The sequence below is a fragment of the Gossypium hirsutum genome, chromosome A07, assembly GCF_007990345.1.
Source record: "Gossypium hirsutum isolate 1008001.06 chromosome A07, Gossypium_hirsutum_v2.1, whole genome shotgun sequence".
Classification (NCBI taxonomy): Eukaryota; Viridiplantae; Streptophyta; class Magnoliopsida; order Malvales; family Malvaceae; genus Gossypium; species Gossypium hirsutum.
Genome location: NC_053430.1, coordinates 54,473,599 through 54,487,932, shown reverse-complemented (window position 1 = coordinate 54,487,932; position 14,334 = coordinate 54,473,599). Strand labels below are relative to the sequence as shown.

Here is a 14,334-nt window from a genome sequence, read left to right as displayed (position 1 = left end):
ATTAGTAACATCTTAATTTGCCAAATTTTCTCAAGCAATAAAGACTAAAAGGGTTTTAACTCAAGTTCGAATTCTTAACGACAAGTCCTATTTTTGAAAAGCACTTTGATGTGACACACCGAATTCGGCCGTAACGTTCAGGCCGGGTTGGGGTGTTGTAGATAAAAATTATAATTGTCATATTGATGATTGAATTAAGTTAGCATATTTGATAAGATATGTATATATGTGAATTTGGTAATTTAAGTAAGTGTGTATACTTGATTATATGAGGTATTATATCATGTGTAGGACTTGATTTTGAGTTGGATTAAATGACCTATAATAGCTTGTGAATGTGTTAAACTGTAGGAGGATGAAAAAATGGGGTAAGAAATATGGCTTGGAAAGTAGCCTATTTTTGTCTACATAGGCAGAGACACTGGCTTGTGTCTCAGCTGTGTGTGACATATGGCCTAGGACATGGGCGTGTGACCTGGCCGTGTGTCCCTTGCATCTTTAAAATTTCAAAATAGAATGCCCAGATATTTATATACGGCCTAGCACACAGGCATTTGACTTGGACGTGTGACCCAAGTCAGAGAGTTACACGGCCTGAGACATGGGCATGTGACTTCTGCACCTAGGAAAAATTTTGAAATTTTGTGAAAAATTCTCTGAGTACCCGATTTAGTCCCGACTTATTTCTAATACATGTCTCGAGCCTCGAGGGCTCACATAAGGGACTTTATGAACTATATCTAACATGAATGTTAAATGTTATGAAATGTTTGTATTTGATCTGAAAATTTTGATAATGCTTCATAACCCTGTTTCAGCGACAGATACGGGTTAGGGGTGTTACAATAATAGTGAAATAAATTAGAAAAAAATTGAGTAATTACATAAACTAAAAGAGAATAGGTAAGTTGAGCCCTAAATAGATATGTACAATTAATTGACTAAAATAAACAATGAATAAGATATAGTTTAAAGTGGTAAAGTACTCTCCTTTTTCTTTTGTGGTCCCAGGTTCAAATCTTAACCTTCTCTTTTATTTTGAAAAATCAACAATCCTCTAGCAATAAGGAATAAGAATAATTAAGCGTAAAAAGAAAACAAGAATTGCGTAATAGCCTAGAGGCTAAGACGCCAATCTCTCCACCAAAACTTGGGTTTGAATCATGCCTCCCCTTTTTGATTTTCTTTTAATTTGGCCAACCTTGAAAAATTGCAGTCATGCCTTAAACTTTGAAAAAAATATAGTAATGCCCCAAACGTTTGTAAACCTTAAGAATTCACACCAATTTAATCCCAACTAGAATTCAAAACTTATCACTGTTTAAAATTTAAATAGAATTAAAATTCCATATTTTTAAATCTTTTTATCCTATTTTGAAATTATATCTCTGTTTTAAATAAATTCAAATAGAAATAGAAATCCATAATTTTTTATCTTCTAATCCTAATAGAATTTATCCCCATTCCTTCTATTTATTCTCTATTTTTCCTTTAAAATTCATATTGCAAAATTCTTTCAAATTCTTGGGTAATTTCTTTTTCTCTTCCATTTTTAAATTGATTTTTAATCAAAGAATTTAAAATCTTCAAAATCATCCCTCTTTTCTCAAGTAAATTATTAGTCTATCCAAAGCTAAGGTTTTTAAGTCTTCAAATCAGGTGTGGGCTATAAACTTAAAAAATTATCTGTGATTAATTGTAGTGTTAAGAAATTAAAAGAGTTATGTGAATTGTATAATATGCGAACCTAGAGGAAATATCATGCGAACAATATAGGAATTGTAATGTGAGCACGTAGAGATTATATGTAAGCCCATAGAAATTATATGTGATCTTTAATTTCTTAATAGGTGAGTTATACATATTTAGTTATACGGACCCTATACATGCTATGTGCGAACTCTATTTATGCTTTATGCGAACCCCTGTATATGCATTATTGTTATTCTTTTTACACGCACCAAATATATGTGTGTATAGGTGAGATTGATTGAATGCATGATTACATGTCATTTGATGATAAGTTGTGATAGTACATGTACTAAATAAGCATAGTATCAAATTTTGATAATGAGTATGATATGATGAGTATACTATTACATGAAATTGGGAATGGAGGATGGAGGAGTTTTATTGGAGACAGTGGCAATTTAAGTCCACACCGAAAGTCAATACTGCACGAAGTAGGTGGCAATGTCATCCAAAATAGATAAGGTAGGATGGTAGGCTAAAATGACACCATCAAAATTGGACCAATCCGGGGTGGTAGTAATAGTTATCGTCATAAATGACCAGTGAACGACCATCATCAAAAATTAAATTTGGGACGGTTAGTTATTGTTATGTGTTATGTGGGATGGTGTGTTGAGCAATGCTCGAGGGCGGTTCGGATAGACGGGTGGGAAATTAAAACATACATGTTGTGACAGCCCTATTCTGACCCTAGTCGGGAAGTGGTTTCGGGACTGCTAAACCGAGTCGCAGAAATAATTGAATATAATATTTTATGTCTAAAATATGTGATCATGCATGTGTGAAATTTGAATGATTTGATTTTTGTCAATTTGAATGTGTTTCTAAATAAAAAGGACTTATGTGAGAAACTTTGAATATATGTGGCTTATTTTAAGTGATTAATTATTGAATGATGCAAACAAGTGGGTTTGTATGTCAATTTGCCACTTTTAATGTTAGTGGCCGGCCATGATGGTTTTGGTGAGCAAAATAAGCATATTTTATATGTATAATAATGAATTGATATTTTTTTTAAGTAGTTTATTGATATGGTCATTATTATATAGTTTATTGATAAAAATAAAATAAGAATTTGGTGAAGAAAACAAGAACCCATCTTTGTTTCTTCACCTAGCTGAAATTCATAAAAAGAAGAAGAGTGAAGGATGGTTTTGGGACCGTTCGGTCAATTGGAGGCAAATTTGAAGGTAATTTGATATGGTTTTGTAAATTGTTGATGAATTTATGTTTCTCCTTTTTTCTAGCCGAAACCCACTTGATAAATTTAGTTTATGAGGCATTTTAGATTCGGCCTTAGTGAAAATGAGTGAGGAAATTTGAGTTGAGGAAATTTGAGTTGAGGATAGAAGATAGTAAACAAATGTTCAATGGACAATTTGATACCAAAATTCATATGTTTATGAGCTTGTTTTTGAAAAGTATGTTACATGTGAGTGATTAGTTCATGAAGGGATTTTCAGTTATGTTTGTTTTATATGAGTAATGGATTGTTGAGTTCATGCTATTATGAATAAAATTGATTAAGAGAGGCTTGAGATAATTAAATATGCATGTTGGTGGTAAGATGAGCATTCGGTTTTGGACTTTTAAGTGTTGTTAAATACTTTGAATAATATATATAAATGGCTTTGATATGTGAAATTTGGCCAAGTGGTTATAAGCATGATTTTAGAAATTCAATGATATTCGACCAATTTGAATAATTCATGGCACCTCAAGCAAATTAGTTTTAGATGTTATTAAATATTGAAGATTATTTAAGCATATTACCAAATGTGATTTTAGTTAATGATTCGGTTACGAATGCTGATTTTGTTTTATAATTAGCCAAATGTGTATATGTATGCTATGAGGTGGTTTAGCTTAAAGAAAATTAAGGTGCTCGGAAGGTGATTACCGTGGATAGTTTAAGTAATGCAATTTAATTTCTGTTATGCAAAGTAATGACATTGTCGTTTGTAAATTGAGTAGTTAAAATTGTTGATTGAGCATCAAGAGCTTAAGGGGACAAACTCGGATCGAGGAAAAAAACGAAGGTAGTCGTGTAGTCGATATAGCCGTACGATAACTTTTGAGGTAAGCTCTTAAATGATTAAGTTGAATTTATGTGTTTAAAGATTAAATGAATATAGAATAAAGTTTTAGTATATGTGACATATAAATATATATATTTTCGAATGATTAATAATATTCATAATATGAGCCGAAAATGGCTAGCTTACTCGATTAAATTGTGCATAGAAATGAGGTATATGCTAAAAGAGTTTTAGAGAATGATATATGATCTTTGTGTTTAGGTTAAGTAATGGTAAATAGAATGAGTATTAATTTAGTGAGGACTATGTGTGATAGCCAAATGTCTTATGAATTAATATGTGTGAATGGTATTTTGAATACATGAGATAAGATGGAATAACCGAAAGCATCATGAGTTAAGACGTGAATAAAATACTATGAATTTCTTGTAAATGTCGAATAGTGAATACATTTGGCTATGAAATTATGCTTTAAATTCTTCAATGTATTTGAAATCAATATAAGGAAATGGTATTTTAATAAATTATGTGATGAAATTACCGAATGAATTATGAGATGAATTGTGGATTAATGTTACAAAGTAAGTGAAACTATTAATGTGATTAGGAAATTGAAGAAGGGAAATTGAGATCTTAGTAAGTTCTTAAGTGTTTGAACTTTTGGAAATTCAAGAGTAAATTGTAATAGATCTGCTTGGGACAGCAGCAATAACGTGATTTTAGAAAATCACCATAAATTGTTGGAGTTGAGTTAGAGGCTTAATAAATAATGTAATTAAAGCTTGATGAGTCTATTTCTAGGAAAGATTGACGGAACTTGATTTGGAGTTTCGTAGCTCTAGTTACAAATAATTTAATGACTATTGCTCAGGAAGACAGCTTGTAGTGAATTTGTGATTATGTTGAAAACATTAATAAAACTGTTTGAGTTGCTTATAAGATATTGATTAAAACCATATGTGAATTTTGAATTGTGATGTTAGGAAATGATATATGAGTGTTAGATGGATCTTTGATGTTAAAATTTGTGAAATTATAAGTTTATAAGTATTGAATTATTGGAGATGAACATGTCATTGCCGAATGTAAAATAAAATGTTAAATAATTGTAATTAAGAACATGTTTGATTAAATATTGGTAATCAAAGTACCGAATCCATATTAAAATGGGGCTATAAGCCATGAATGACTAGTATACCTAGTTGATTTTGATATGATGAAATTGATGTACAAGATATGTATATATGGTGAGGCCGAAATGGCTAATATTAAATGTGTGCAAGTTATCTGAATGGCCTTTATGAAAATGTGTGCTATCTTATTTGTATAGTGAGGCCGAATGGTTACTTAGAAATGTAATATGGCTGAGTGGTTATTTAAATGAAAGCAAAGTATATGATATATTAGCAAGTAATGATAAAAGCATTATCTTATATATGTGCTTGTGTATGTGGTGTGACCGAATGGGCAAGTGTGAAATGTACATATGTTTATGTGTATATAATGTGGCCGAATGACCAATTGTGAAAAGTGTGTATGATTAGATATTTGATGAGGCCAAAGTTAGTAAAAAGTATATAAAATAAATTGTGCTGAGATTGTATCCGTGTTTAAAGTCCCGTAGGCTTCGTGCTGGTATTATGTTCGGGTTTTATACCTCGCAGGCCAAGTGCTAGTGAATTTGATAAAGTATATGACTACGAGATCCTATGCTAAGATGATAAATTGAACTCGTATTACACATTAAGTGATTCAGGTATGTGATATATATATTATATATGTGAGATTGATTTGACGGGAATTAAGAATGTGTAATGAGAAGCATATGAAAAGATGTTGTAAATTCATATGTATATTTGTATATGTGTGCATTCAGTTATTATGCAAAGTTACAATATAGTTTTCGATATGCCATTTAACTATGAATGTTGAAAGTAAGTGTGGGTAAGAAATGATACACTAGTGAAATTTGAAAGAATTAAAGTTAATCCGGAAGCTTGTAAATACTATGTTTATATGAGTTTGAGTATAAACGGAGTAAAATGATATGTGTTTGTGCATAATCGGCCAAATAGTATTGTACTCAGAAAGTGTTATGTGATTTCGAACATTTGGTTTGTTTTTTTAAGTTCATCTGTTTAAATTGCTTAAGACTTACTAAGCTTATGAAAGCTTACTTTGAATGTTATGTTTCTCTGTTTATTTTTGTAGATCTTTGACTCTTACTATTAGCTCGAGGATTGTCAGCACTTCGTCACACTATCTACTATTGTGGTAATCATGTGATTTGGACTTAGCTTATGGCACGTATAGGATAGACTATAAGTAGAATGATATTTTGACTATTGTATATAAGCCAAGCGAATATGGCATCTTATGGAAGTTTACTTTTATAAGTTTTAAATTCGATCTTTGTTTGTGTCTATTAGTTATATAAATAAATGATCTTTTATTTAAGAAAAGGTTCAAAATTTTACTGTTCTGATCCGATTCCTAATTTCTGGTAACGTCTCGTCCTATTCCGGCGACGGTTACGGGATAGGGGTGTTACACATGTGCATCATAATTCTGTATGTGTATTGATTTATTAAATGTTCCTCTTATTATGCCTAAATTATTATTATGTTATGAATTAAATACTTTACTGTACGATTGATGATATATAATGATTTAAGATTAGTCTCACACTGAGTTGTTGTAAGCTCATTACCCTTTTCCTTACCTCTCAAGTAATGCAGAAAATAGGATTCAAATCAGCATCAGAAGACCCTCGGATTAGCAAGTCATTTTTTTTATTAAGTTCTACTATTAAGTTTTCTTTAAAATTTCCCTTAATCAATTATTTTTTTGGGGGAATTGTTATTTATTTATTTTATACATGACATTTAAATATTGTTACTAGTATTTGCATGCCATTCAGTTTAAAAGCTATAATTTGTTTTCTGCTGCTTTATAAAATACTCAAAGTATAGATAATACTTTTCTTGAAAGCCTTTTCATCGTTTTATTTATCCTCACCTTAATATTATTGTAATTGAATTACTAAATAAGTTTAGTTCAAACTAAAGAATTTTTTCCTAAAAACTAAAGAGTGATTTTCAATCAAATGGACCCAAGTAAAAAGAATGGCTTTACGGGATCACTTCAGTGATCAAATGTAATGCCTTTGACTTAGCCGAAACTCCTATGCTGGGTCGGGGGTGTTACATTCCTCTAAAATAATCTTATGCATACAAAAGGATGGACTTATACCTCGTATGTCAGCTATAGTCCAACCAATTACCTTTTTAATTTTTTTTTAAAAATAGCAATCAATTACTCCTCTTGATGTTCTATCAGTTCTGCTGAAACAATCATAGGCAAAGTAGGATAGTTACCTATATAAACGTATTTTTAATGGGATAGAAGTACCTTTAGTTCAAGTTTAGGCGGTTCTTCGATTAACAAATTTGGTTGTGTAAATTCCTAAATTTCCAGCTCTAGCGGTTTGAACCGCATTGGTTGAACATAACTCTTCGATTGGCTTCCATCAAAGCCATGTTTTCATTACATTTTTCATTTTCCAAAGGTTCAGACCCTAAAATGTTCTCCAACAGTCTTCTTCAAGATTGCTCTCTCAGTCCATAGAAACTAAGGTTTTTAATTCCTCCATTGCTGAATATTCCTCCGTTGAATTGGGAAATTTCATGTCCTTTAGAATGTTAAATGTTACCTGGTCATCTTGAAGTCTCATTGTGAGTTCTCTTTTTTTCATATCTATCAATGTTCTTCCAGTAGCTAGGAAAATCTCCCAAGGATGATCGAAACTTCCTTATCTGCTTCAAAGTCTAACACAACAAAGTTATCAAGAAAAAGAAACTTATCAACTCTTACCATAACATCCTCGATCTTTCCCTCAAGATATGCTAACGAACAATTCACTAGTTGAAGTGTCATAGTAGTGGGTCTTACTTCACTTATTCCTAACAGTTTGAAAATAGATTTGGGCATCAAGTTGATGCTTGCTCCAAGGTCACACAAAGCTTTACCGCAATGATATTCTTCGATGTTACAGGGTATCGTAAAGCTTGTAGAGTCTTTCAATTTCGGAGGTAGCTTGTTTTGTAAGAAAGCATTGCGCTCCTTCGCCAAAGCAACAGTCTTATACACACTAAGCCTTTTCTTCTTGGACAAAATATCCTTCATAAACTTTACGTAATTAGGCATTTGTTCTAAAGTCTCCACCAGCGGGATGTTGATGTGAAGTTGCTTTAGAACATCCAAGAACTTCTTCAATTGCACCTCTTGTTTCTGCTTATGCTACTGGGGTTTTTGAGGATATGAAACTTTAGGTTGAAATGGACAAATTTTCTGAGGAGGTAAATCTGCAAAAGAAGGTGTCAGCTTTTCAGAATTCACTAGTTTAGGCTTTACCTCATCAAATTTTTCAGCATTTGATTTTTTCAGTGTAGGAACTTCAACTGTTGGTTGACTTTCCTCTTTTTCTGTAGGCTCATCTTCAATCACAACCTCCTTGGGTTCCAAAATCTTACCAATTCGTAATGCAACTACCTTGCAATGTTCCTTAACCAAACTCCTTGGATTTTTTGTATCGCTCGACAAAGCTCCTTGTGGTCTACTACAAACTCAGTAGCTAACTGACCCATCTGGTTCTCTAGATTGTTTAGTGTTGCTACTTGAATTTGGACCAAAGCGTCATTTTTTGCCATGTACGCCTTCAAAAAGTTCTCCAAACTATTTGAAGACTCATCTTGAGGTGGTTTTAGAGCTTGTTGACTAAACCCTTAGGATTGATTGGGTCTATGGTGCATATGATTGTTTGGTCCATTTCCTTAGTTACTCTAGGAAAAGTTCAGATGATTCTGCCATGATGGATTATATAAGTTGAGCTGTGGTCCTTGTCCACTTCTATTTTGATACTGATTCCTTACATAACAAACAGGCTCGGGGCTTGAAGGGCAATTCTCGAAAGAATAACCATCCCCACAATACACACAAGAAACAACATCATACTGACTTGGTGATTAAGCTGCAAAATTATTCAAACCATTATTTGTAAACTATTTTAACATTGAGAAAATAGAAGATACCTGAGTAGAAAGTGAAGTCAACGCGTCCACTTCATGTACTCCAGCTACGCGTCTTTCGAAAACTGCTCAATTTGTCGACCATTGGTAATTGTTGCTAGCGGTCATTTCGATGATCTCGTAAGTCTCGTTATAAGACTTAGAAAAAAACACATCATTTGGAGAAGCATCTTGTAACACCCCATACCTGTAATCCATGCTGGAGTGGAAAACAATGCATTACTTAACTTGATCTCATACACACAAACATTCCCCAAGTCACCAAGAGTTGATCCAAATTAGAACCTTTACAATTTCTACTTAAAACTTCTTATTATGGGCCTAGGGGCCCCAAATCGGCCATTGAAAACTATTCAGAATCAACCCGACTCCTTAAACCATCTATAGAAAATTTGACTTTGAAACAAGGCACACGCCCGTGTGGAATGGTAACACGCTCGTGTTGTAATATCCCGAATTAGGGCCTAATCAGAATAGTGGTTTTGTGACCACAAATCTGAGATAGAAATAATTATTTTATGATTATTTTGAGGTCTATGATATGATTACATGATTGTGTGAAAATTTCGTGAAGAAATTCTATGCATAAAGTGCTTAATTTGAAGTTAGGGACTAAATTGAATAAGTTGCAAAACTTGCATTCTAGAAGTTTCTAGTATGAAATTGCTTTGAAATATTAATTAGGAGGTCTTAAATAGCAATTTGACCAATTTCAAAGTTTATGGACAAATACTGGACATGAATGGAATTTTTGGAAAGTTTAGTAGTAAGGGCATTTTGGTCATTTAGGGGTAAAATGAATTAAAATACAAAATTAAAAGCCAATTTTGCTCATCTTCTTCACCATGGACGTGTATACCAAGGGAGACTCCATGGCTAGGGTTTCCAAGCTTCGAAGCTCGATTGTAAGTCTGTTCTAGCCTCGTTTTTAATGATTTTTACGTTTTTGGAGTCCCGGTAACTTGATTTAGCTTATACTATCAATAATTCAACCTAGGGTTCGTATTTGGAAAAACACCCATAGGTGAAATTTGTGTATTTTGGTGTTTTATGATAGAATATGAGGTTTTAAATTATGTTAGACAACTTGTGCTACTCGGTTTTAAGTGAAAACGAGCAAAAGGGCTTAATCGGTAAAAATACCTAATAGTCATAAGTACATGTTAGAGTGAGAATTTGATGTTGCCATAGCAGGGAAAAATGATCAGCATGTCATAAAACATAAGAAAATAGGATGAAGTTTAATTTCTAAACCTTGGGGCAAAAGTGCAAATATGCAAAAGTTTAGGGGTCAAAATGAAAATTTTTAAAAATATGATTTTTGGACCCGTATGGATAGTGTGACTAATTATTAGGCTAAATGTGATATTATAGATGAAGGAAATCGAGATTCAGGCTTAAATCGGGAAAATACAAGGTTATGGACTAAAATGATAAATTGCTGTTTCTAGATCGAGGTAAGTTCGTATGATAATAATAATGCAATATTATGTTTGAATTATATTTCTTACTATTATTGCATATATTTTATGATTTAATATATTGGAAAAGTTGATGGAATGGTGTTTATGATGTGGAAATATGACATGAAAGAATGTTACATGAAATGCAAGAAAATGAAGATACATGACAAGTGATATATGAAATATGTGATATATGTTATGTAAATTCTTAAAAGCTGATTTGATATTTGAGTTGTGTCTTATTATACTATGAATGGACAAATGGTACCATGGATAGTGAGATCGACACTTCGAGTAAATTCGTACATAAATAATCTATCGATTCTTTTTATGTTATTATATTTTGATATCATATGAAATGTGGCTACCTATCAAATGGTTATTTGATGTAAATTATGAATTTAAATTGATTATGGACAATTTAGCAAAATTTTGAAAAGTGAGGAATTTCCCGATTGAACCTTCGGAATAAAAACGATACTAATGATCTATTGTGAGGTCGCATGTGTAGTACTAAGTCAGGCTACTATGCGTACTCGAAAACTATGATCACGTGTGTAGTACTAAGTGCAGGCTACTACGTGTATTAGATAGTGAGGTCACGTGTGTAGTACTAAGTGCAGGCTACTACGTGTACCAGACTATTGGTCACATGTGTAGTACTAAATGCAGGCTACTATGCGTACCAGATAGCTTCGGCTACAAGTGTGGAAATGGGAAAATGTGCAGGCAATTGTGTATCTGTTATTATTCCGATGAGTTCACCGAGAAATCGATTAAATGAAAATACATGTGAAAGTGATTATGTGATGAACAAGTGCAAGTATATGTTTATTTGAATTTATGAGCAATATGCTCAATATTTGAGCGAACCTCGGTAAAATGGAATGGATTAAGTGAAATTGTGGAAAAGTGAACTTTAGTAGTAAAACAGTATTAGACAGCAGCAGTGCCTGACTTTGAAAATTCACCAAAAATTGTGTAAGTTGAATTAAATTTAAAAAACAATTATGGAAATAACGCTTAATGAGTCTATTTTCACATGAAAGAAACATGGGAAGCAAAAGAATTCTATATTGTGTGATATTTGAATTCTTGTGAAACAGGGTCTGAATGAATTCTAGATCCCCTGTTATGAATTTAGAAATTCACCATAAATTGTAAAAAAATTAGTGAGAGTCACACCTTACATGTATGGATTCATTATTGAATCTAATTTTAAGGGAAACAAACGGCATGGTCATTGGAATTCTTTACAGGGAGAAATTGTGTTCGTAGTGCACAGGGGTCAGAGTAGTCATACCCTGAAATAGGGGAAACTTTAACTAATAAAATGTACTAAATGTCCTGATCAAAAATTCTAGAAAAAAATTAGTAAGTATACATATGAGTCTAGTTTCACAAAAAATTTACAGAATTGGATTTCAAGTTTTGTAACTTGAGATATGATTTTCTTTTACACCGGGACTCCAGAAAATAGCCTGTCCTGAATATATGTGTAATTGTACAATTATAGTGTTTTATCTTGAAAAGCATGGTAGTAATTGCTTATTATTTTCATATGAACTTACTAAGCGTAAAGCTTACCCATCCTCTCCATTTCTTTAGTATTGGCAGGTCGGCTCGGGGTTGGAGATCGTCGGAGGCAAAATCACACTATCAAACTAACATTTTTGGAAAAATTAATTCAAATATTAGAAATATCAAGTGAGTGGCATGTATAGGAAGTTGGTTTGTGATATGTATTTTTATGATGATTTTGACCATACGTATCAGTCTGCATTGAGTTATCGTATAAAATCATGAGATGTGGTCCTTATCCATTATGGTTTATAAGTTTAATTAATCTTGCCATGTCCTATGTTTTGATGTAATGATATAGTTAGCTTTGTTTGTTATGCATGTGTTCGAAAAGTTTTGAATTAAATGAAATTTTATGGCCCAGTTTTCGTCTATGCGTATTGTTAAGTCTGGTAATGCCTCGTACTCTGTTCTGACCTTGGATATGGGTAAGGGGTGTTACACGTGTGGCCATTTCAACATGGTCATGTGATGGCCCGTGTGGCTCACACAGCCTAGGAAATATAGGGACACGCCCGTGTCCTCCACTCGTGTGGAAATAATTTTAAATGCACACCTACAGGGGTTTTCACACTGTCTGGCACATGCCCGTGTCCTTCACATGTCCATGACACGCTTGTGTCCTAGCCCGTGTGCAAAAACATGGACATTTTGTTTCTGACATCAGCATCCCCAAAATGTGACACGGCCAAGGCACAAGCCCGTGTGCTAGGCCATGTACATCACACGGCTAAGACACACGGCTGTGTCTCTGCCCGTGTGTTTATTATCATGCATACTAACTTGAAATCTTTACGTGCAGGGGACACACGGTCGAACCACATGCCCATAGGGAAACCTGTGTGTCACATACGGTCTAGACACACGCTCGTGTGTCTCCCCGTGTGGAAAATATAAGGCTATTTACCAAGCCCCATTGACACCCTTATATACACAACCTACACATAAGCAACCAAAACCAATACAAGGCTATCTCATGCATCCAAATCAACCACAATAAACCACATTCCATTAGTGCATTTTACTCATCCATGAAAATAACATCTTTGCCTATAAATCAAAATGAATAATAGCCAACATTCAAGGCTTAATACAAAATGAAGGGTTTCCAATCCAAACCAATACATTTGACCAACTCTCAATGACGCAAAACACAAGTCTAGTTCCCTATACATGCCATATTCAATAATATAAATCAAATTATACCGAAAGCTTCGATTGATAGTGTGATCGATATCTCTGACTTTCGTTGATCCTTGAGCTAGATAGGTGCATTATAAGAAAATGAAAAAGGAGAGGGAGTAAGCATAAAGCTTAGTAAGTTGCACATAAATAAATATACAACATAACTTTACCATTCATCAACATGTGTCATAATACACAAGTGGCCTAAGCACAACTTACTTATCAATATTCAATACACCTCATATAACATATATCGAGCTCACAGTTCGTACATATCATATAGGCACCTATACCACTCACAACACGGTTATGCTTTTCTTGTTAACTTCAAATCATTCTGTCACCGTTGAACCATTTGGAACTTTATTAGATACTCATTTAGCCTCAATTGTGGGGTTAGATGCTGATGCCATGTCCCAGACATGGTATTACACAAGCTCTAGTATATTTGTGCCGATGCCATGTCCCAGACATGGTTTTACACTACACATCTCGTAGCCGATGCATGTCCCAGACATGTCTTACACTATCGCTCGTCTCAATGCCGATGCCATGTCCCAAACATGGTCTTACACTGGCTCTCATAATGTGGCTGATGCATGTCCTAGAAATGCCTTACACTAGCTCACAGAAGTGACCCAAATGTCATAGCATGAATATCCGATTTATTTCCTGAGGTTCATTCGGGAATTTTACTATCTCTATTCTCATCACATTATCTCATTTCTACAATCAAGCAATTCATGCTCTAATAGTTTCAATACAATTGAATCGCATGCATTATCTGTAATAACCCAAACCCATAAATAATAAAAACAAAAACAAAATTTATTTAAAAATAATAAAGTCCATTTAACAGTCCATTTACAATAAACAGGCCTAAAGGCCCGATAGCCCAAACTCGGTTACACTTGTAGCCTAACTGGTCTAAACCCAAAATTAACCCTATACCCGGCTACACCCCAAAACTTTCAGCCTAAATACCTAAAACCCAACAACTAAACCCAAATCAGTAAAGCCCAATAAGGTCCAAACCCTAAACTGAAACAGGAAACCCTAGGGTTTCCAGAAGCTTCGCGCCGCAGACATCACGCCCCTTCGTCTGGCAACGTGTCAGTGACCCCTCATCGATGCCTCCATTGGCGTCGTGACTACCGTAATCTACGCACGAATTGACACCCCATCGTCGCCGAATTTCGCACTGGTATCTGCAAAATAGGAAAGAAG

At 33.7% G+C, this 14,334-nt stretch overlaps 1 protein-coding gene across 1 annotated transcript in view; it reads right to left on the bottom strand.

Annotated features, from left to right (window-relative positions):
* LOC107956318 (uncharacterized) overlaps positions 1-8,500 on the bottom strand; it is a 43,301-nt gene extending 34,801 nt beyond the window's left edge. Inside the window, exons 1-3 of the mRNA XM_016892020.1 lie at positions 8,434-8,500; positions 8,205-8,338; positions 7,820-8,090 (exon numbers count right to left, since the gene is read on the bottom strand). Of these exons, the coding sequence (XP_016747509.1) occupies positions 7,820-8,090; positions 8,205-8,338; positions 8,434-8,500 (472 nt within the window). The remainder of the gene's footprint in view (positions 1-7,819; positions 8,091-8,204; positions 8,339-8,433) is intronic.
* Between the last annotated feature and the right edge of the window lie 5,834 nt (positions 8,501-14,334).